General features: G+C 56.1%; 3 protein-coding genes across 6 annotated transcripts; 2 read left to right on the plus strand and 1 right to left on the minus strand.

Annotated features, from left to right (window-relative positions):
- The first annotated feature begins 2,628 nt into the window (after positions 1–2,628).
- On the plus strand, positions 2,629–4,289 carry Elane (elastase, neutrophil expressed). The gene is made up of 5 exons (XM_051139883.1): positions 2,629–2,711; positions 3,008–3,164; positions 3,252–3,393; positions 3,753–3,986; positions 4,074–4,289. Exons 1-5 carry the CDS (start codon positions 2,648–2,650, stop codon positions 4,272–4,274), a joined length of 798 nt encoding a protein of 265 aa, XP_050995840.1. The 5' UTR covers positions 2,629–2,647; the 3' UTR covers positions 4,275–4,289.
- A 2,911-nt stretch (positions 4,290–7,200) lies between these two features.
- On the plus strand, positions 7,201–9,596 carry Cfd (complement factor D). The gene is made up of 6 exons (XM_051172715.1): positions 7,201–7,318; positions 7,463–7,661; positions 7,760–7,907; positions 8,041–8,298; positions 8,471–8,638; positions 9,579–9,596. The coding sequence occupies exons 1-6, from the start codon at positions 7,201–7,203 to the stop codon at positions 9,594–9,596; spliced, it is 909 nt and encodes a 302-aa protein (XP_051028672.1).
- Positions 9,597–11,577: 1,981 nt separating this feature from the next.
- Med16 (mediator complex subunit 16) lies at positions 11,578–23,341 on the minus strand. 4 transcript variants are annotated; one of them, XM_051139592.1, is made up of 15 exons: positions 23,193–23,341; positions 22,235–22,400; positions 21,868–21,975; positions 21,496–21,665; positions 19,038–19,469; positions 18,769–18,874; positions 16,990–17,145; positions 16,153–16,361; positions 15,830–16,036; positions 15,104–15,314; positions 14,433–14,566; positions 13,550–13,742; positions 13,171–13,387; positions 12,018–12,101; positions 11,578–11,719 (listed from the first exon to the last, which is right to left on the minus strand). In XM_051139592.1, the coding sequence occupies exons 1-15, from the start codon at positions 23,268–23,270 to the stop codon at positions 11,593–11,595; spliced, it is 2,598 nt and encodes an 865-aa protein (XP_050995549.1). In that variant the 5' UTR covers positions 23,271–23,341; the 3' UTR covers positions 11,578–11,592. The 4 variants fall into 4 exon arrangements, with proteins under 4 accessions (XP_050995549.1, XP_050995548.1, XP_050995551.1 ...); XM_051139591.1 differs by having other exon boundaries at positions 22,235–22,439; positions 23,193–23,322; XM_051139594.1 differs by lacking the exon at positions 23,193–23,341 and adding an exon at positions 22,779–22,842.
- Positions 23,342–23,558: the final 217 nt, after the last annotated feature.

Consider the following 23,558-nt stretch of genomic DNA (forward strand, 5'->3'; position numbering starts at 1 on the left):
AAGGCTACACAGAGAAACCCTGTCTCGAAAAACCAAATAATAATAATAATAATAATAATAATGAGAAAGTATCTGAAAGAAAAAAAAAAAGAACCGCACACACGCGCGCACACACACTTATGCTTTATGAAGAAGTAAGACAGACTCCAGTAGGTAGGTTTCAACAGGCCTCTTTCAAATTTCTCTTACTTTACACATTTATACACACATACACACACACACATATATACATACATACACATACGTACACACATACACACACATACATACACACACACACACACACATCTTGGTGGAGTCCCATCATGTCAGCCAGCATTGCTCTGGGCCATTGCTCTTGCTTTGACAACCCCAAAAAGTCCCTAGCTTTAGTAATAAGAGTGTACTTTCTCCCCCTGCCCCCCACCCCGACCGCCTCTCTCTTTTTCCAGACAGGGTTTCTCTGTGTAGCCTTGGCTGTCCTGGACTCACTTTGTAGACCAGGCTGGCCTTGAACTCACAGCGATCCGCCTGCCTCTGCCTCCTCAGTGCTGGGATTAAAGGCGTGCGCCGCCACGCCTGGCGGTAATGTTCATTTTAGCAATCTACATCTGGAGACTGTTTTCCAGGGGTGGTCGAGTCATTAACCTGCTCCGGCAGCGACGCCTGAAGGAGATCAAGCATCGTTGCTGTTGCTGTGGATGCCAATGCTACTGCCCAGTGAGGGGCCGGGAGCACAGGTCACACGCAGAGCTATGCTCCATGTTGTACATGGAGTTATGCCTCGCTGAGACACATCCATCGTGGGTTTGCTAACCAACCAGGAGGGGAGCCCCTGCAGCTGTTTTGCTGTTCCTCCTGCACGGCCCCCAACAGGCAAGAAAGAACCCCAACCACAGAGGACTTAGTTCTGGGCCTGAAGCTCGTCAGCGGGGCGCTGGAAATACAAACCTGAAGGCAAACCTAACCCTGCCCAGCCTAGGTGAGCAAAGGTATACAGGTGGTGCTCACTATGTGCAGCTGTGGTTAAGTCTGACCTCCTAATCTGACGTGTAGCCCTCTTAGCCCGTACTCCCTTCAGTGTGATATGGGATGAGATATGCAGCAGGCACTCACTGAGTGCAAGGAAGGGAGGCCAGTTGGTGTGTGTCTGAGTGAGCCGGGGAGACAGGACAGACACTGAGCACCAGCTGAGTGCACCCCCCTCCCCCGGTCTGGGCAGGAGAGGGGAGCTCTCCTCACTGGGGTCCCATGGACTGGGGACTCCAGCCTGGCAGGCGTCGGGCCCTGGCATCCTGCCCACCTGCCCATGTCCGTTGGATCCACCCCGCCTCATGCCCTGTCCTGGAGATGGGACGTTGGTTTCGCAACAGCCTTGGCTGGGGCTCCAGGGAGAGACTGGAGGGGAGCTTGCCACAGAGTGGGGGGCTGGGTCCCCACTGCCGTCTCCATTGTGAAAGGAGAACACTCCCTGTGTGGCTCCAATGGGAACCATACTATGGCCTCAGTGAGGACAGCAGCTCGCTCTCATGGGCCCAGGCACTGATGGGCCCAGGCACTGATGATGGGCCCAGGCACTGATGATGGGCCCAGGCACTGATGGGCCCAGGCACTGATGGGCCCAGGTGGGACTGAGTTCTGCTCTGAGAAGAACCTAGTCAGCTGCAGGGTGCTGTCTAGTCCTGACCCAGCTTAAAATAAACCCCTGTGCTGGGCATGGTACGGCACGCATGGAGTCCCAGCACTGAGAAGGCAGAGGCAGGGGGATCTCTGTGAGTTCCAGGCCAGCTTGGGCTACATAGTGATCTGTATCAAACACACACTCTCTCACGCACACACTCATGCACCTGACAGTGGGTGGGTGCAGCCTCCACGTCCCTCACATTTTTCTGCCTCAAGTAAGAATCCAGTCATTTCCTGTCACCCCAGGAAAGTCAGGCAACACACCCTGTGACAACTTAATATACTTATATGTTGCTGTTATTACTATGCCTGAGGTAAACTGAGGCAAAGGGACTGGCCCTCAGATATAAGCTGCTGGACACAGGGCACCAATGTCCATGGAGGTGGAACCCTGTCATCCCAGCACTCAGGAGGCAGAAGCAGGAGGATTATGAGTTTGGGGTCAAACCTGGGCACCGAGGCACACACCTGTAATCCCAGCACTCAGGAAGCAGAGGCAGGTGGATTGCTGTGAGTTCAAGGCCAGTCTGGCCTACAGAGTGAGTCAAGCAAACCTTGTCTCAGAAAACCAGAGAGAGAGAGAGAGAGAGAGAGAGAGAGAGAGAGAGAGAGAGATTGAGGTTAGCCTGGGCTACCTGAGATTTTATTTTATTTATTTCTTCCTTTTTTGACACAGGGTTTCTCTGTGTAGCCCTGGCTGTCCTGGAACACGCTCTTTAGACCAGGCTGTCCTTGAACTCACAACAATCCACCTGCCTCTGCCTCCCAGTCCTGCGCCACCGCCATCCTGCCCTGAGATCTTATTTTTCAAAAGCTTTGCTGAGTCTTCCTTGATAGCCAGCATCTTTCCACGACACTCCCATGGCCTGTCCCCAGGGAGGAAGTGGGCTGTGGCTGGCATGGGGCAATGCAACGGCCTCGGACTCCAGCTATAAGTATGGCTGCTAGGTAGGGGGGTGGGGACCGCAGAGCCCACAAGCCCACCATGGCCCTCGCCGGACCGTTCAGCTGGACTCTGGCTCCCACGCTGCTGGCCTTGCTCCTGGGTGGTGAGTGCAGAGGGACACATGTCCACAGCTCCTCTGTCTCCATTGGATCTTCCCATGTCCCTCAGGATTTAGGAAAAGACACGAAGGTTTCTAGTGTGGCAAGACCACTATCAGGAAACCGGGGTCCTAAACCTGGAAGGAGTTACCGGGACGGCACTAGGGTCTCATGTCTGGGAATACCCTGGGCAAGGTCCCTTGTCCTCTCTGTGCCTCAGTTTCCCTCATCAACCCTGTCAGTTCTCACTGAGGGTCCAAGCAGCTTGGGCTTCACTCTTTTTCTCCCGTGTGTCCCCAAGGCCAGGCGCTGGCCTCAGAGATTGTGGGTGGCCGGCCAGCCCAGCCCCACGCTTGGCCCTTCATGGCGTCCCTGCAGCGGCGTGGAGGTCACTTCTGTGGCGCTACACTCATCGCCAGGAACTTCGTCATGTCAGCAGCCCACTGTGTGAACGGCCTGTGAGTCCTCTCTCCATCCATCCATCCCTCGTGGGGAGATCAGCGGGGTCTTCCCACCCACTCTCCTCCCCTCTCCACTGCCCATAGGAATTTCCGGTCAGTGCAGGTCGTGCTGGGAGCCCACGACCTGCGGCGACGGGAGCTCTCGCGACAGACCTTCTCCGTGCAGCGGATCTTCGAGAATGGCTTCGACCCCTCGCGTCTGCTGAACGACATTGTGGTCATCCAGGTGGGCCTGCACATGCGCGAGCCGGAGCCTCACGGCCAAAGGCCCAAGGTTGAGGCTTGAGGGGGTTGCGAAGGGGCTCGGGGACAGGGACGCACTGGGCCTCCAGCGAGGTAAGATGTGGCAAGCTGCGAGCAGTATTCCACCAGGAGACTCCTCTTAACCGCGCTTCTCCATCAAGAGACTCCAGTTATCTGCGCTTCTCCACTCCCTGACCCTGTAGTTGGGAAATCCTGGGGAAACATTCATTTCTTCCTCCAGTACCTAAACGTTTCCAGTACTTGGTGGTGGGGGACCAAGGCAAGTGGGGAGGGTCGGCTGTGGACTGTGCCCCGCCTCTCACCCGCTGGCCCTCACTGCAGCTCAATGGTTCGGCTACCATTAACGCCAACGTGCAGGTGGCCCGGCTGCCCGCCCAGGGCCGCGGCGTGGGGGACAGAACTCCGTGCCTGGCCATGGGCTGGGGCAGGCTGGGCACAAACCAGCCGTCGCCAAGCGTGCTCCAAGAGCTCAACGTGACAGTGGTGACCAACCTCTGCCGCCGCCGCGTGAACGTGTGCACGCTGGTGCCGCGCCGGCAAGCTGGCATCTGCTTCGTAAGTAGCGGACCCCAGGGAGGACTTCCTGGTGCTGTGGGTAGGGGCTACCTAGAGGCCTAGCCTCTGACCTCCACGCCTCCGCAGGGAGACTCTGGAGGACCCTTGGTCTGTGATGGTCTCGTCCAAGGCATTGATTCCTTCATCCGAGGAGGCTGTGGGTCTGGAATTTACCCAGATGCCTTTGCCCCTGTAGCTGAGTTTGCAGACTGGATCAATTCCATTCTCCGCAGCCATGGCGACCGCCCCCGCACCCATCCCAGAGACCCTGAGAGCAGAGCTGACTAGGACCTGTCTAGTCCCCCCCCCCCAAGGGTCCCCCACCCCACCCCACCCAGGAGACAACCCATTAGGTTTTTTGTTTTTTGGTTCTTTTTAACCATAATAAAAGCAACGTTTGCTTTGTGCTCTGGGTCTGGTGTTTGTCGATGCTGCCTCCGCCTCGCGTGAGGGGCGCCTCCTGGGATGTTGCAACCCAGCTGGGGCAAAGCCATGGTAGGTGGTGTGTTCCCTACTTTGTACAAGAAGTTGTTGGACAGATGGCCCCTTTTGGTTTCTGTTCCCTAAACTCCATGTTCCGCTAGGTCTCAGCATTCAGGAGGTTGAGGTCCAGAGTGTGAGGACAGCCTGGCTGCAGAGTGGGACCCTGTCTCACAATTAGAGGCGCTGCAAAGCCGCCTCAGCAAGAGTGTGGGCTGCACCCACAGCGGACCTGCTGGTGCCCACATGGCGGCTGCAGCTGCCTATAGCTCCAGGTCCCGGGGACTAACGTCCCCGTGTAGCCTCTGTGGGCACCAGGCATGCACATGCACTCCTCACACATGTAATTAAGAATAACAAAAATAAGCCAGGCGTGGTGGCACATGCCTTTAATCTCAGCACTTGGGAGGCAGAGGCAGGTGGATCGTTGTGAGTTCGAGGCCAGCCTGGTCTACAAAGTGAGTTCAGGACAGCCAGGGTTACACAGAGAAATCCTGTCTTAAAAAACCAATAAAATACAATTAATAAAAAATAACCTAGGGCTGGAGAGATGGTTCAGAGGTTAAGAGCCCCGTCTTGCTCTTCCAGAGGTCCTGAGTTCAAATCCCAGCAACCACATGATGGCTCATAATCATTTATAATGAGATCTGGTGCCGTCTTCTGGAGAGCAAGTGTACATGCAGGAAAACACTGTGTACATAATAAATAAATAAATATTAAAAAAAAATAACCTAATACATCAGCTAGGACTGGTGAAGTGGTTTATCTGGTGAACGTGCTTGCCACGACGCAGAAGAAGAAAATGGACTCCAAAAAGCCCTCTGCAACCTACCCACATAGTACATAAATAAAACAAACAAAATACTCAGGTAAGTGGGGCTGTGGTGGCGCACGCGTTTAGTGTCAGCACTCGGGAGGCAGAGACAGAAGCATCGCTGTGAGTTCGAGGCCAGCCTGGCCTACAAAGTGAGTCCAGAATAGCCAAGGCTACACAGGGAAACCCTGTCTCGAAAAACCAAAAAACCAAAACCAAAACCAAACAACAACAACAAAAACAAACAAACAAAAAAAAACCCCAAAACCAGTCAGGTAAATAATAAAAACAGCTAGGCATGGTAGCCCATGCCTTTAATCTCAGTACTTGGGAGTCAGAGGCAGGAGGATCTCTGTGAGTTCTAGGCCAGCCTGGTCTACGAAGTGAGTTCCAGGACAGCCAGGGATACACAGTGAAACTCTGTCTCAAAAGACTGATGATGGTGATGACGATGGTGGTGATGGTGATGATGTCTGTGGGTGTTCAGGGCTATATACCGAAAGGCCCCATTGCTGTCTGACCCTGGGTAATTGCCAAATTTTGTTACACTGTCACAGGTTCCTGTTTTCACAATCTGGATTCTGTCCTAAAAGACTCTGTTTTGTTTGAGACCACAGGCCTGGCTGTCCAGGAACTCACTATGTAGCCCAGGCTGGCCTCAAACTCACAGAGATTCTCCTGCCTCTGCCTCCTGAGTGCTGGGGCTGAAAAGTGTGCCATGCAGGTGGCTTCTGATTTTAGTGAAATTCCTGGTGCCCAAGATGTCCTGCAGACATCACAACTGCAGCATCAGGTCACCCCTAAAGAGAGAACCTAATTCTCTGACAGGCAGTGGGTCTGCTGAGTCCCTAAGCTCCCCCTCCTTGTCCCAGCCCCTCCCCTCCACAACCCACCCTCAGGATCAGCTTTTGGGAGGAGCTTGTGACCAAGGCTGGGTGGGATTTTGTGCTCTGTCCCTGGAACCACAACTGTGATTGCACCAGGATTGAGCCCTACCTGAAGGCAGAATTCACAGGACATCCCTTTTCATCCCTTAAGACAGCGCTCTGCCTGGGAGGGAGGTGAGAAGCCACAGGCACAGGGATGAGGCTGAACAACCTTCTCTCCAATGGGAGGAGGCAGTGTGTGTGGGAAGAGGATGAGGGGCCGTGAGGCTGAGGGGCCGTCTCCTGCTGCTGCAGCTATGACAGACACCATGCAGGAAGGACATTTACAGAGTCAGGGTGCCTGGTGGTCCAGCCTTAGTGGCACCTATGCCTGGTGCTGCCACATTCAGGGTGGGTAATGATGGTGGGGAGGGTGGGTCCCATGCGGGAGGCAAAGGAGAGATCTCGTGCTCCTGGCAAGTTCAATCTGTCCCAGAAGGGCTGACACATCGAAAGTGGTAGGTTCCCCATTCTCTGGTTGGGTCTCTGCCCAGCAGGCATAGGGTGGGAGCCTCCTGCCCCATAAAACAGCCCAAGGGCTGGCCTGGGTCAGTGGCGTTAAAATGCTCAGCTCTGCGCACCTCATGTCTCTGCTGGTCCTGGGGGCAGCTGTATGTGGTGAGTGAACCAGGGAGGGACAGACAGCCTGACACCCCAGCCCCTGGGCCGCAGCCGCACCTGGAGTCCCCTGCCATCGAATACACTCCCAACTGTGAATCTGCAAATGAAGCCTTCTGGAGTTGGAGGGTTTTTGTTTGTTTGTTTGTTTGTTCTTTGGTTTTCGAGACAGGGTCTCTCTGTGTAGCCCTAGCTGTCCTAGAGTCTCTTTGTAGACCAGGCTGGCCTCGAACTCACAGCGATCCACCTGCCTCTGCCTCCCAAGTGCTGTGATTGAAGGCGTGTGCCACCACACCCTGCAGGTTGGGCGGTTTTATTATCAGCAAGAATCTGGTGACTATAGAATTAAAGAACTAGAATTCAGTTTAGGGCCGGCATGAAGGGTCAGCAGGTAAAGGGGCTTGCGGCCAAGCCTGAAGACACTAGTTTGATCCCCGGGATCCATTTGGTGAAGAAAAAAATGATCGCTGCAAGTTGTCTTCTGACTGTGGCAGGTTCGCTGCGGTCCTTAGGGGTGTGCGCCACCCACCAGACTTCTGAATTTGCCGTCAGTCGGAAATGCACTTTACAGTGAGGGGTTCTGGGTCTGAGGCAACCTAGGGCTTGGAGTGGGTGGGACCAGAGTGGGCTCTCTGTAGGCGCAGCCCACCTAATCCTTACAATCTACCCGCCTTCCTCAGCAGGGCAGCCCCGAGGCCGGATCCTGGGTGGCCGGGAGGCCCCAGCCCATTCTCGGCCCTACATGGCTTCGGTACAAGTGAACGGCACACACGTGTGCGGTGGCACGCTGCTGAACGAGCAGTGGGTGCTGAGCGCTGCACACTGCATGGATGGAGTGTGAGTGGCGCGCGTGGGGTGGGGTGAGGGTAGGGCGTAGCGGGGCCCCTCGGGAGCCTGGAACGTGGATCCGAGGTGCGTCCTTGTCCTGTCCCCAGGATGGAGAACGAGACTGTGCAGGTCCTCCTGGGTGCCCACTCCCTGTCGAAGCCTGAACCCTCCAAGCGGCTATATGATGTGCAAAGAGCAGTGCCTCACCCAGGCAGCCGGCCCGACAGCATTGAGGACGACCTCCTTCTCTTGAAGGTGAGGTAGCTCGGTCCTTCCTACTCAGGGTCTAGCCTCGAACCCTCCTGCTGCCCCAGAATTCCCGTGGTACAGCTTCGGGGCTCATGTCTCAGCCTGCCACTGCTCCCACATTCCGCTCCTCCCACCCTAGCTGTCCCAGAACGTCTCGCTGGGCCCCTACGTGCAGCCTCTACCCTTGCAAAGCAACGACACAGAGGTGGAAGCCGGCACGCTCTGCGAAGTGGCTGGCTGGGGCGTGGTCAGCCACGCGGGGCGCAGGCCGGATGCCCTGCAGGTTCTCAGAGTGCCAATCATGGACCGGAACACCTGCAATCGGCGCGTGCACCACGACGGGGCCATCACCCAGAACATGATGTGTGCCGAAAGCAACCGCAAGGACAGTTGCAGGGTGAGAGAAGGACATGGCCTGGGTCGCTCGGTGTGGGTGCGTGGAGCCTGAGGGGTTGCCAAGGCTAGGGAGGGGCGTGGCTTGCGGGAAGGGTCCAGGAGTCTCGGGATCTACATGGAGTCGTAGTGGCTTGGCTATTGGATGGGCTGTCACTCGTGGCGCCGCCCCACAGGGAGACTCCGGCGGCTCTCTGGTGTGCGCCGACGTGGTGGAGGGTATAGTCACGTGGGGTTCTCGAGTCTGTGGCAACCGTATGAAGCCAGGAGTCTATACTCGCGTGGCAAACTACGTAGACTGGATCGAAAACACCGTTCAAGACTTTGGTGGCGAGCCGGGCGTGGTGGCGCACGCCTTTAATCCCAGCACTCGGGAGGCAGAGGCAGGCGGATCGCTGTGAGTTCGAGGCCAGCTTGGTCTACAAAGTGAGTCCAGGATGGCCAAGGCTACACAGAGAAACCCTGTCTCGGAAAAAAAAAAAGACTTTGGTGGCTCAAGCCTTTAATCCCAGCACTCGGGAGGCAGAGGCAAGTGGATCGCTGTGAGTTCGAGGCCAGCCTGGTGTACACTGCGAGTCCAGGACAGCCAAGGCTACACAGTGAAACCTTGTCTCAAAACACCACCACCACCATAAAACAAAAAACCACACACACACAAACACCCTTAAAGATGTGGCCTAAGGGGACACCTGAGACACGTGTCTCACAATAAATGCATGCATCTGAGCTCTGTGAGTCTTTATTGAGCACCTGCTGCACACACACCCAGGAGCTTCCACACTTAGCCACACAGAGGCATGCGTGCTCTTTTGGAACCGAGGGGGCGGGTCCCACTCCTACCCTACTGAGGTCCTGCTGCAGCCAGGACCATTGTATGGGCTCAGACAGCATTGCCAAGATGCTCTGGAGATGTGCTGGGCGACATCAATCCTAAGAGCAGAAACATGCGCCGAGAGACTTTGGACAAAGCCGGTCGCCAACCCAGCTCCCTCAGAGCCTGGACTGTTTTACTGTGGAGAGTTGGGAATGTCTGTAGTGCCACACAGCTGTACCCCTGTGGGTGACAGTGGACAGAACCCAGACCCAAACCCCATGCCTTCCCTCCCACATGGAGGACAGGGCCACTGAGGCAAAGGGAAGCTCCTGGCTCTGGAGGTACTGGAGACTGGGGTGAAGTCACTGGTGACCCTGCTGGCAAAGGAATTGTTTCTGCTAGGCAGGCTCAGCTTGGAGTCATCTTTAGGAACAAGCACGTATTGAGCACCAGCTGTGTGCTGCTCCCAGGCTGGGGGAGAGGAGTAGCCACCGACACAGGCAAGCCCCAAGTGTGCTCCCTCCGGAGGCTGGTGTGGCAATACTGCTTGTCCCACAATCCCACAGCGTTCCAGCAGAGGCTTCTAGCATTCTCTGCAGGTGGTTGGTCCTCACAGACATGCATGGTCAGCACTCTGCAAGAATGGGTGGGGGCAGCCTCACAGGGCCAGTGGCCAGGTTCCCAGCCACAGGAAGTCAACAATGACTTGTGTTGTCAGAGTAGTGCCTGGGGGCAGCACTGTGTGTGGGGGGGGTGGGGGGGGGGGCACAGGGAAGTCACAAACCCCTGAAGGGGTACACCAGTCTCCTAGGCACATGCCTGCTCTCCCAGCACTCAGTAGAGACAGGAGGGGCCAGGGTTCAAGGTCATCATCAGCTACATTAACAAAATGTGGGGGAGTAAGGGGGGGTCAAAGTTGGGGGACCCTCTTCTCTGTCTGTGGCTTACTCACAGGCCACATGACAGCACAGTGAGGTGGAGTGTAGTGAGAATTCTGGATTCTGGTTTCTTTAAAAACCACAGAACCCGGTGTGGTGGCATAGGATACCTTTAATCTCAGCACGTGGGAGGCAGAGGCAGGTGGAGCGTTGTGAGTTCGAGGCCAGCCTGCTCTATAAGCTGAGGTTCCAGGACGGCCAAGGCTACACAGAGACCCTGTCTCAAAAAACCAAGCCAAATAAACAAAACACAGAAGAATGTTTTCTTTTTTTCTTTCTCTTTTTATTTTTTTCGAGACAGAGTTTCTCTGTGTAGCCTTGGCTGTCCTGGACTCACTTTGTAGACCAGGCTGGCCTTGAACTCACAGAGATCCACCTACCTCTGCTTCGAGTGCTGGGATTAAAGGGGTGCACCACCACACCCGGCAAATGTTTTCATTTTAATTCAAGGAGTAGGACATGGAAGCTGACTATGATTTTGGAATTTGGGGTATTTTTCAGTGGGTATATAAACTCTGGGGTCCTGAGGGCTGTGGGTTGTTGGTTGGTTGCTGTTGGTCACAGTTTGTCAAAGAGCAAAGAAGAAATTAGATATTCTGATGATGAAGCTCAGACCTGCCCCAACTTGGTGTCCCCAGCTGGGAGGAGGCGGTCTAACGGTGACATGGCACCTGCCCCTCAGTCCTTCCTTCTCTATTTAGCGTTGGTGGCTGAAGAAATAACCCACACAATAGGCAGTTGCTGGCTGTGGTGGAGCTCTGCCCAGCCTCTGGAGTGAGGACTTAAGACAGGGCTGTCCCCAGAGCTGGGTTATGTGTGGCCACTGCCCTGCAGTCAGCTCCACAGAGTCCCAGGGAGAAAACAACAAAGCCAATTACCAAGAACCAAGAGCCTGTGCCTGGGCAGCTGCAGGGGGCAGCGATGTGAATGCTGAAGGCAGGCGCCCTGCGGACCATCGGCTGCAGAAACCAGGAGATGGAGACAGCTGGGGGGGGGGGGGTGGCAGAGTCCGCTGAGATACATGTGGGCCCAGCAGTCACTGGATTTCCAAGTGTGAGTGCCTCAGCACAGAGCCCCACCTGGTGTGCAAACGATGGGGGCCACAGGGAGAGATAAGCCTAGTGTCCAAAGAACTTTATTTGGCCTGCCTTCCCCTCCCATAGGTCCGAAAGGGAAACAGAGGCAGATAACCCCAACCTGGACGGGGGCATGTGGACTGTGGATCTCTTTTTTTTTCTTCTTTGTTTTTTGAAGGGTCTCTCTGTGTAGCCTTGGCTGTCCTAGACGAACTTTGTAGACCAGGCTGGCCTCGAGCTCACAGCGATCCGCCTGTCTCTGCCTCCCGAGTGCTGGATTATAGGTGTGGGTCACCACACCCAGCTGACTGACTGAAGACCTTTTAAAGGATGGACATGCAGCCCAGCTCCTTCAAGCTGGCCTGGATGTGACTGTGTGATTTCATGCTCAGGAGGTGGCATGCACCCTGTACCCTCAGAAGGGGCAGACCCGGGCAGTCCCCTGCGTGTGTTCAGAGCATGGCTGTGGCTCAGGGACAGCTGAGCGGCACTCTCCTCCACAGCCCGCCACACAGGCAGTTCTTGATCCACCGCTGTTCCCACTGCTTCACGGCTGTTGTCTTGTTGGGTGACTTCAGCATGGTGACACAGCCACACCTGGGGACGGGCAACTGTTGACACCCACCCTACCCTCCCATCAACCTCACCTGCTTCTGCCCTACACGTGCTGTTTGGCCCACCCACCCTAGGAATGAAGCAAGGCCACACTCAGGGCCTTCCCAAGCTGCTTGGCCCCACAGGTCTCAGGCTGCGGGGAGCAGAGAGAATCCTGAGCCTGCAGGCCTCTCACCTGGTTCAGGCCCCTATCCTGGTGCAGCTCCTCAGCTGCTGCAGCCCCTCACCTGCTGTAAGCCCCTCACCTGGTGCAGGCCCCTCACCTGCTGCAGCCCCTCACCTGGTGCAGGCCTTGCACTCCTCAGTGGGGTAGGCACCCAGGTGCAACCTTCGGAGGTGGTCAATCTTGGGCTGGCCTGGGGTTCTGGGGATGAGACAGGAGTGAGGGGATATGAGGTCTGTGTCCACAGTGCCATGCCATCCAGGCAGCAGAGGGTGGCTTCTGGTGTGTGACCCTGGGGCTCAGCCATAAGAAACACCAGCTGGGGCTCGAGAGATGGCTCAGAGGTTAAGAGCAGTATCTGCTTTTCCAGAGGCCGTGAGTTCAATTCCCAGCAACCACATGGTGGTTCACAAACATCTATAATGCCAACAAAGCAAAACAAGAGCCGGACTGTGGTGGCACACGCCTTTAATCCCAGCACTTGGGAGGCAGAGGCAGGCGGACAGTTGTGAGTTCAAGGCCAGCCTGGTCTACAAAGTGAGTCCAGGACAGCCAGGGCTACACAGAGAGACCCTGTCTCGAAAAACACAACACATCACAATACAACACAACAAAACAACCCAAGCCTCCATAGTGAGATCTGGTGCCCTCTTCTGGCCTGCAGGTGTACGTGCAGGCAGCGCTCTTATTTACATACAGTTATATTCTTTAAAAATACAAAGTTAAAAAACCTCAGCTGATGGCTTTTTCCTGGTGACTATGTGTTGCTGGGACGGCACGCACAGGCAAGGGGTGGAGGCCTCACTGTGCCGGGCAGCTCAGCCCTTTATCAGCAGATCCTGAGGCTAGAGCATCTTGGAGGTGAGAACTGGCCTGGCAGGGAGATGCTGCATTACCAGCCTCAGCAAAGCAGTGGAAGAAAATGAAGTCTAAGTGCAGAGCTGTGAACTTAGAGGCGGAGGCAGGAGGAGCGGAGTTCAAGGCCACCTTGCCCCAACAGGGAGTGTGAGGCCAGCCTGGGCTACACCGAGAAAACCCTGTCTCAAAGAACAAGACAAAAGGCTCTGTCTGTGCACACAGCAAAGGCTGATGCCAAGTTCTCACGCAAAGAGCTGATGAAACAGAACTCAGCTTGAGACACCAGGTCTTAGAAAGTGCTGGGTCCTCTGTGTGAGAGAAGCTGGGGGCACAGCTGTGGTGCGCAGACCTCCAGGGGCTGATGGGCTGGTGAGGGTTTAGGGGGACGGAGGGATGGGTGGGTGCCGCACACCTGGTGAGGCCGTCCAGCTGCAGTGTGGAGTTGCTGCTGGGCAGAGTGGGCGTCCTGCCGAAGCGCAGGCGCAGGGGCTGTTTGGGCTGCAGGCGGCTGACCAGGCCATCGCTGGCCGGCAGCCAGTCCAGGTTGGGGAGCAGCAGCTGGCTGGGCAGCAGGCAGCACTCATCCACCAGGCTCTCGTCCGGTTCACTGGCCGGGCCATCATCACGGCCTGTGGGGGGGGGGTGTGCAGGGGTCACTGCACTGAACAGCCTCCCCAGGAAGCTACTGTCACCCACCAGCACCCACTGTGGCCTCCCTAGGGCTCATGCCAAGTGCTGGCGGGGGCTGGTGGTGGGCTGGTGGAAAGGTGAGAGCAGGGGGGACATCTTACAGCACATCCAGAGCTTGGTGAGCAGCCGGAAGAGCAGGGACATGCTGTCCTGGGTGTCTGAGGTGGCCGTGTAGACGGGCAGGCAGCTGGGTTTCAGCAGGCCCCAGATTCGGATGACAACCATCAACTCTCGCAGCATGCCCAGTGAGGTACCATCACGAAGGAAGCTGTGGCCGGGCCTTAGTGGGGAGCCCTGTGGGTGGGGTGGGTAGGTGGGCCAGTTAGCGGCTAACCCTTAGACCCTGGGGAGGTCTGCAGACACAGGTGGCACAGAGACGGGGGAGGTCACAGCTGTACTCAGCACCCTACAGACCAAGAGTGGCCTAGAAAATGACCAGTCCAGTATAGTCCAGTGTCTAGGTGCTCCAAGGGACCTGGCAGAGACTGGCCCAGGCAAGCATGGCTGTCTGAATCTCCCACAGAAGCCAAGAAGCCAAGGGCTTGACCCTGCAGCCTGGAGGCCTTTGCAGGTTAGAAGCCCCAGGTGACTTGGGACAGGCAGGGAGGTAGAGTCACCCTTTTTGGGGTGGGGGCCATGAAGATCCTCAAGGCGGTTACACAGAGAAACCCTGTCTCCAAAAATCAAAAAGAAAAACCAAAAAGAAAAAAAGAAAAGGAAAAAAAAAAAAGAAAGAAAAAAGAAAAACCAAAACCAAACCAACCAGCCAACCAAACACAACCCACCAAAATAAAGGCTGGGGCTGGGAGACAGGAGTTGGGGAGCACTGAGGGTCAGGGAGGGGCTGGGAGACAGGAGGAGGGGGAGCGCTGAGGGTCAGGGAGGGGCTGGGAGACAGGAGGAGGGGGAGCGCTGAGGGTCAGGGAGGGGCTGGGAGACAGGAGGCGGGAGCGCTGAGGGTCAGGGAGGGGCTGGGAGTGCTACCTGGTTGGGCAGGCTGACCAGGAGGTAGAGCACGAAGTCTCCCACCCACTGTAGCAGCTGCTGCAGTGCCTGCAGAGTGTTCATGTCCAGGACGAACTCTTCAGTCTTCAGGTTGATCATGACCTTGTCGATATCTGTGGGGGCAGTGGAGGGTGCTCAGGGAACATCTCAGAAACACCCACAGGCCCCAGGGCAGGAGTCCCACCCTCGCAGGGCAGTGGATAGTGGACTTCAACCAGCTTCATTCAGGACAGCGGGAAGCCACTGGCACAACTCTGCAGGCAGGAATATCACACAGCTGTGAAAAACACGCAATACACCACAAGGAACAGCTCTGCCTTCTGTTCACACATCTGCAGTGTGAGTGAGATTCTAGGTAACGTAGGAAGAAATTTTTTTTTTTAAAGGCAGGATCTCATGTAGCCCAGGCTGGTCATTAACTTGTTATGCAGCCAAGGATGACTTTGAACCTCTGACTTTCCTGCTGGTTTATGCCAGACAGGTGCTTGTCCACCAAGTCGCACCTCAGACAAACGAACAGAAGGGATGTGGGTGGCTGCACAAGGCTTGGGCTGAGGTACAGAGGTGGGCGCTGCACCCACCTTAAGGGCTCTGGAGTAAACGGTCACTATGACCTTGCTCTTTACAGGCAGGGAAGGCGGCACACCCACCAACGTCAGTGATCTTGGCGCAGATCTCGGCCAGGCGGTCCCCAGGACTCTTGTCAGGGGTGTTGAGGTAGTGTGGGCGCAGCAGTGACTTGAGGGTGGACGTGATGGCCATGAGAAACAGCTTGGTGTGGTAGTCGCACACCCTTGCCACCGTGCAGGGCGACAGCTTACAGAGGGAGGCCTTCATGGCTAGGATCCGGGTGGAGAGGACCTGTGGGCACCACACAGGCGTAAGTGGAGGACCTGCCAGGCGCATACCCAGGGCCCAGGGAATACTCAGTCCCCAGAGCATGGGATTATGGGGAAGGGCCTCTGTGTCAGGGTACTTGCTGGGCAACCCAAGGCAGGTGGGTCACGTCTCTGGGCTTCCCTCTGTGTGATTCAATGGGTACAGATCCCAAAGTCCTGAGCTCTGTGAGGACACTCATTAGCAAGGGTGAGTCCCCACATGCTTTGATGTGCTCCCCCATCTTCCCTGACTGCTTAGCTTTGAGACAAAGTCTCGCTCTGCAGCCTGGACTGACCCCCAAACCATGGCCCTCCTGCCTACGTTTCTAGAGTGAATACTCTGCAAGCTTGCACCCCCATCCCATGCCCCTATAGGGACTCTGAGGTCAGCCACACAGGTGCTGCCTGGGCTCCACCCACAGGCCCATAGAGGGGAGGGGCAGTTTCTGTGTAAGCCCCGCCCATCCACGCAGGACCCCGCCCGCCCGCACAGGGCACCTGCTGCAGGGCGGGCTTCTGGCGCGTGTACTCCTCGTGCAGGCGCTCCACCAGGCTCTGCACCATGCCGGGTTGCACGTGCAGCAGGATGTCCCACCAATCGTAGCCGGTCACCATGCAGTACTCCAGCAGGAACAGCAGGTGCTGCAGGGCCAGCTTGGGCTCCAGCGGGTGGCCCAGGGACGGAGAGATGCGCAGCATGCTGAGCTGAGAGGAGGCCGTGCTGAGGGGGCGTGCAGCCCACCCAAACATCCCCCTCCTCAACCTGCCCTCCCCTCCCGATCTCAGCTGCTCCTCAGTGCCCCTCCCCGTGTGGGCGCTACCTTCCCGTGGTTGTCGATGCCCACCAGGGCCAGCGAGGTCCAGGACAGCTGCATGGCCTTGAAGTGTACAGCGGGGCCTGAGGTGCGCGGGCGCTTCAGGGCGGGCTCATCCAGTGAGCGCGGGCTTGAGCTGTAGAGCACCGCCATGGTCTGCAGCGACAGCCGGTGCACCATGTGCACGCTGCCGTCCTGGAAGGCCAGCGCCAGGCCTGGGGGCAAGGATGTGTGCTCAGGGTGGGCCTGGGAGTTCCAGGGTCTGTCCCATTGTCCTCAGGCTCAGCCACTGCCCCTTTAATGTATTGTCCCACCATATAGGAGACAGGAAAATAAGGACCTAGGCACAGGGAGGCACCCCCACCTCACAGCTGAGCGGCAGGCTGGAGAAGGCACCTGACTGACTTACTTGAGGTACCAGACCCTGGACCATCTGTAATATACCTTGGTGATATGTATTTGTCTCTGCAAAAGGATTTCACTTGTGTTCCCAACTCACTGTCAATTAGCCACAGCACTTTACATATTAAAGAGGACAGCTATTTGGCAGGCTTTTGTTTGTTTGTTGCTGTTGTGGTTTTTTTTTTTTTTTCTCCTCTGAGCCAGGGTTTCTCTATATTATCTTGGCTGTCCTAGACTCAAGGCTGACCTTGAACTCCTAGTGATCGCCTGCCTCTGCCTCCTGAGTGTTAGGACTAAAGGCGTGTGCCACCACGCCGTGCATAGTAGGCAGTTTGTGGGTCAGTCCACACTTATCATGAGAGCAGGAATCCCCAGCACTCAGCATCCACACCCCACCCCCAGGTCCAGGTGCTGGACTGGCTGCTCCTGGGCTTAACCTACCAAGTCCAGGGTAGAACTGGGTGTCGCTGGCCACCTTGAGGTCAGTGTTGGTGAGCGAGATGGGCAGTTTAGGCAGTGCCACTGCTGATACACGGTCCAGGTCGTTGGTGGCTGACAGGATCCGCCACTTTAGGATCATGGGCTGTTTGTCACCAACTGAACAATCAGGGACAGGAAAAGAGAGAGGTGTGGGAGGGGTGCAACAGGCCAATGAGCTCTCCCTCAGGGAAGTAGGGCCATTGCTGCCTCAGGCACAAGAGGCCTATGGCCAGTCAGGGCGCTGCCGCAGCCTGGTGTGTTACAAGACCTAGTCCAGGGATTTTTCTTTTCTTTTTTGAAACAAGCTCTCAGAGATCCTTTGCTCTCAATGTAGCCCAGGCTAACCTTGAGCTTTCCTGCCTCCACCTCCTAGGTGCTGGGAAAACAGGAGTTCCCCACCACATCCAGTTCATTCTGTGCTGGGGATGGCCCCAGGGCCTCATAGGAGCTAGGCAAGCCCCTCCCGAACTCTCTGCTTGGATGGGTTATCTATATGTCAACTCCTAGCTTTGAGACCAGTCCTGACCCCACAGGGAGCCCCAGCAAGTGTCAATCCCAAAGAGAAACAGAGGCTGGAGTGTTTAGAGCAGTCAGGCTTGCTGGCACTGACGGAGGCTCTCATGAGAGGCTGAGGTAGGCGAGGAGTGCATGCCTGTTACCCCAGCTCACCAGAAAGCAGGCCTCAGAGCCTAGGACTTTTCTCAAAACTCAAACAAAAGAGTGACGGAAAGACACACCAGAGGTCAGCAGCCAAAGGCAGCTAGCAGCTGGTGTACAGGGCACCTTAGCCACAGCCCTGCCTTCACCACAGTTTCTGTCACCATGGACACCAGCCTCGGGCTAGGGTACGCAAGGCTGCTAGGCACCACCCACTGAGCGTCTGCAGCAGGCACGGGGACAGGTGCTCGTGTGTGTGTGTGTGTGTGTGTGTGTGTGTGTGTGTGTGTGTGTGTGTAGTGTGGGTGTGGACTGGGGAGCCCAGATTGCCTGGTGATTCACAGCCATCTGCAGGAAACACAGCAGGACACTATCCACATTTAATTACTCGCTGGCCACAATGGGCAGCTTACTGTAACTGCAGCGAGAGGCCTCCTGTAGGACAGGACTTCATTAGGTGGCCAATCAGGTCCCCTATAGCCACCTCCACAGCCAGGAGTCCACTAGCACCCGCCTGCCAGCCCCCTTCCTGTCTGGGTTGGGGAAGGTCATATAAGGGCTGAGACAGGGCACCTCGGGGCAGCCTCAGGAGCTATTGGGGGGCAGAGCCCCATTTGTAAGCAGGAATGGGTAGAGGTCTGGGAGACCTGCAGAGGACTACAGGGGATGATCTGGAGAAGGGAGTGGCCTTGGTAAAGCTGCCCACTCCACTAGACTCCAGCCTCCTCTCTGATGGGTTTCTAGAAGATTCCAATGGCTTTTAAGGCGAAATGCCTTGCTTGGCTATGCACTCCCCAGGACCTTTGCACAGGGCATTCCTTCATCCTGACCAGAGTCCTGGTGCCTTAGCACCCTACTCTAGACACCAATAGCCTCCTGGGGCTATGGAGCAAACACAGGCCACACCGCCAGCCCCGGGTTCGGGAGGCAGAAGCAGGTGGAGTTCTGTGCATTCAAGGCCAGCCAGGGACACACAGTGAGACCCTGTCTCAAACCCCCAAATCCCTTCAGCCTTGAGCCTGGCGGCCCTGAAGCTCAAGTGGGGCCCTGAGCCCCCTCATGCGAGGAGCCAGGGTGACTCACCCACAGGCGAGATCTGCTGGAAGATGTTGTTTACAGGTAGGCCTTCCTTTCGAAGGGACCAGCACTCCACCAGGCTGCTGGTCTGGCTGGACGCACACAGGAGCACCTAGGGGTGGGGCTCGGTGAGGGGGTACCTCCTGGGCCCCCGCCACCCATGCCTGATTGTATCCTCCAGTGGCGAATCCAAAGAGGACTGTGGGCACAATAATGCCAGGGCTTTCAAGAGGTGTGGGGCCTCCCGGCTTCACAGATGCAGGGGCCACACTTACCTGCTCAGACATGTCTCGGGCCAGGAACTTGAGGTGTGTGATGGCAGGGAACCTGTCCTTGCGGTTGGGGTCGGTGGTGCAGCGCATGAACAGGGAGGGCAGGATCTCGGTGTCGATGCGGCACTTCTCGCTCACCACGCTCACGCACACCTTGTAGAACTTCACGGGGGACGCGCTGCTTCCATCTGCCGCAGCCACCACGATGTTCCCACCACCCGTGAAGGCGATGTCGGCCAGAGCCACTCGGCCACGCAAGCGACACAGGCTCTCGGTGGACGTTAGCACTTGCCCGCTGGGCTTCAGGAGGGACACAGTCACCAGGCCACTGACCGTCACTGCAATCCAACCCTCCATCGGCTTGCCACCAAACAGTGTGAGCGAGGGAGAGAATTTCACACGTGAGAACTTCTCTCCGAAGCTGGAGGCACCCGACTGCAAAGCGAGATGGGAGGAAGGGCTTAGGGCTTGCTTAGCTTCTTGAGGCAGCCACCTTCTATGGGCTGCCCCCCCACACCCCCGCCCCCCCCCAGCCCATAGAGAGCTTCAATGTGGCAAGAGCACTGCATGATGGACGTCTGTCTGTGGTGTGCTGCCTCAGTACTGGCTACTCCTGTCTTTATAGCCTGTATTTCCAAATTGGTGCAAATTACATACAAAATTGTTTGTTTGAGAGACTAATGTAGCCCAGGCTAGAATCCAAGTTATCATCCTCCTGCCTCAGCCTTCCAAGTGCTGTGGTAATAGGCATGGACTATCATGACCAGTTCAATATAACTTTGTATTGGGGTTTCAAGACAGGATTTCTCTGTGTAGCCCTGGCTGGAACTTGCTCTGTAGACCAGTGTTGGCGGTTGGGCAGATTCTGTGTCCTGAAATCTGGTTGCAGTCCTCACGTGGGCACTGTCACATTCAATGATCAATGCTGTATAAACAATGCTCTCCAATTATTGCTGGCTGGTTAGTAAAAAAAAGCTGAGCAGCAGCCAATGACTGTGCAGAGGAGACAGGAAGGCTGGCCTTCGCCTTCCATTCCCAGTCTTGGGTCTCAGGTAAGGACCACGAGGGAGAGAAAAAGAGAAGAAAGAAGAAGAGGCAGAGAAAGGACATGGCCTGATGGAACAGACACTGCCCAGGCAGGACCAACATGGCCAGTAACTCAGGGTGTGTGGCTGGGAAGGAGACTAGTATAAAGATTAGAGTAGATCATAACTGCCCAGTTATTGAGCCTGAAGCTTATTAATATGTCTACTAAGTTTCTGTGTCATTTATGTGAGAGTTAGAATGGGTGATGAGAAGAGTAGGGTGTGGTGGCGCACGCCTTTAATCCCAGCACTCGGGAGGCAGAGGCAGGCGGATCCCTGTGAGTCTGAGGCCAGCCTGGTCTACAAAGTGAGTCCAGAACAGCCAAGGCTACACAGAGAAACCCTGTCTCGAAAAACAAAAAACAAAACAAACAAAAAAAGGATTAAACATCTTTACAGACCAGGCTGACTTCAAACTTAAAAGATCTGCCTGTCTCTGCTTCCCAGTGCTGGGAATAAAGGCGTGCACCACCACGCCCAGCTATAAATCATAAAAAACTAAAGTGAAAACAATCTAATTAGCTGGGTAGTAGTGGATCTCTGAGTTCAAGGCCAGCCTGATCTACAGAGCAAGTTCCAGGACAGCCAAGGCTACACAGAGAAACCCTGTCTTGAAAAACTGGAACAAAAAAAGAGATTTATTTATTATCCTGTGCTTGAGTGTTGTCCCGGGATGTATACATGTGAAGCACATAGGTGAGGTATCTGTGGATGTCAGAGGGGGATCAGGTCCCTGCAGCTGGAGTCACAGGTGGTTGTGAGCCACCATGTGGGAGCTGGGAACATGACCCAGGTCCTCTGTGGGGCAGCCATGCTTTCACCAGAGTCACCTCTTGGGCCTCTATATCAAATTTGGCAGCGTGTCACCTGTAGCCCCAGCTGGCCTGAAACTGGATATGTAGACAAGGCTAGCTCTGGAGCTCAGAGAGAGTTTCTCCCTCCCAAGTACTGGGACAGGCCTGTGTCACCAGGCCCAGCCTTTTCTTAAGAGTTGTATTGGGGGCCGGGCGTGGTAGTGCACACCTTTAATTCCAGCACTCGGGAGGCAGAGGCAGGCGGATCACTGTGAGTTCAAGGCCAGCCTGGTCTACAAAGTGAGTCTAGGACAGCCAAGGCTACACAGAGAAACCCTGTCTCAAAACAAAAAAAACAAAAACCAAACAAGAGTTGTACTGGGGGGGGGGGGGTACAGGTAGGCAGTGTGGAAGCTGCAGGGCCCCAGACAGATTCGAGGTGCAGAAGGGAGGCTGGGGGCAGCAGTTTCCAACTGACAGGCATCCCACAGCTCAGGATGCTGAGAGGAAGAAGCAGCTGGCTGCTCACAGCCCCATGTATTATGCCCCTCGGGCCCCTCGGCCCCTCAGTGGGTTGCTCACCTTCTCCACGTGCAGTGCCAGTTTCACACCATTGTGCAGCCAGGACAATGCCACGATGGGGTCCCCCTCCACCTGGCTGCCCACTGAGCTCTCCCAGCTGTTGGCCAGGTGGTCAGCCATACTCCAGCATTTGATCTGCCCATCAGCATCAGCTGACAGGAGTCGGGACCCTGTGGTGACACAGCTGTGTCAGGATCCCTTCTGAAAGGCAGGCCAGAGGCTGTATGCACAGCCCTCCCCACTCTGGACTTCCACAGAGAGGCCGTCCCCTGGCTCTGGGTCTCCCAGGCTCCGGGACTCCCACCCCTGCCTCCAGACTCAGGACTGATGGTGCTCTGGGCTCTGGATTGAGAGCAAATCTCGTGGCCTCACCTGACTGGTCCCACTCCAAGCAGGTGATGGCCTCACTGTGGCCAGAGCTCACAGAGTGCACTTCCCAGGGGTGTTCTGTGTCCAGGATATGGATCATGTGTGTTAGGTCTGCAGTGGAAGGAGAACAGGTGAGGTCAGTGTGGCTCACAGCACCCTACTTTACTCTTCCTCTGCGCTTCCTCCATGGAGGACAGTGACCCGTGTGTGGTCACCCGGCTTTCCTTGGTTCTCTCTAACAGAAGCCTGGCTCTGCCACCAGGACACAGTTTGTCTGGAAATCTGAGGCACAATTGAGCCACCTGGGGTACAGCTACGTACGTGGTCTCTATCCCTAGGGCCCAGGCGGGTAAAGAGCACCAGCACTCACCCTGGTCATCGTTGCGTAGGTCTGTGGTGAAGGCGATGAGGTTCCTGCAGGACCAGGCGCAGGCCAGGGGCAGCGACGGGCAGTAGGTGCTCTTGGTCCACTTCTCCCACTCGCACACGTAGGCCAGGTCCATCATGCCCACCGCACCCAGCACGTTCCCTGGCTCCTGAGGAACACGGAGGCACCGCTCTACAGCAGCTCCCAGCTAAAAGTGGGTCTAGAATGTTCTCCAGGCCCTGAAGCCTCGGGCTATAAATTCCATAACGCCTGGCCTGAAGTCACCCCTCCCTATCCCAGATCTCAGCCTCCGAGCACTAAGCACCCTCCACACACGGAACTAGGTCCACCCCTAATATCTGAGCCTGAGTCCACACTCCAAGTTCAGAACCCACGCTCTGCGCTCCCGACCTAGTAGCTCAGGCCCCGCCCTAACCCATTAGCCCCACCCACCCCCAAGGCCGCGCCCTAAGATCCAAAGCTTGTCTTAACCTGTACTCCAAGTACCTTCACCACGCCCCGCCCAGGCTCGTTAAGCTCCACCCACACCATCTAGGCACCCAAGCTCCGCCTCCAACCCAACCATCAGCCTCAGGCCCTGCTTCTTCTCAGTTTGTGATTATCGAGCCACCGCCCGTCTCCATCAGTCTCAGATCAGCACCCCCAAGGCCCCCGATTCCCGTTAGACTGTGCTCCCTAGGCCACGACCCCCCTCCCCATCCAATTTCGTCAGGCTCCGCCCTTCCGCTCAACTTCTGGCTCCCTCAGACCACGCCCCTCCCCGCGAGTCTCAGACCACGCCCCTCCTCAGCCTAACCACGCCTCTCCACGCCAGGCGCTACCCAGCAAGCTTTGTTCCTTGGTCCGCCCTCTGACCCCGCAGGCCCCGCCCCTCCTTGGATTTCCGCTTGCGGGCCTCGTCAGAAACGTGCCGGCCACGGGTCCAGCGTCCCGCACTGACCTGTCCGCCCCGAGCTCCCAATCGGCCGGGCGGCCGCGACCCACACTCGCCCCAACGCACGGGATCCGACGCCGCCATCTCGGCCACGCCGGGCCCCGCGCACAGACTTCTGGGAGAACCCGGGCTCCGCCTCTAGCCTTGTTAATTTGCATATAGTAATTCCTAGTAACCATTGCGGCTCCATGTGCGATAAAAGACAAATAACTTGTCATTTCTGATCAATGACTAAATCTTATATGATGAATTTAGTTTTATATCAGGAAAATCAATAATTACTATGGTTTTTATAAAAAAAAAAAACAAAGTCACCCTAACTATAAAGAAATTGCAGTATTAGCCTATAAATACGTTTTGTACAAGCGCTGT

Source organism: Acomys russatus, chromosome 31, assembly GCF_903995435.1.
Source record: "Acomys russatus chromosome 31, mAcoRus1.1, whole genome shotgun sequence".
Taxonomy (NCBI): Eukaryota; Metazoa; Chordata; class Mammalia; order Rodentia; family Muridae; genus Acomys; species Acomys russatus.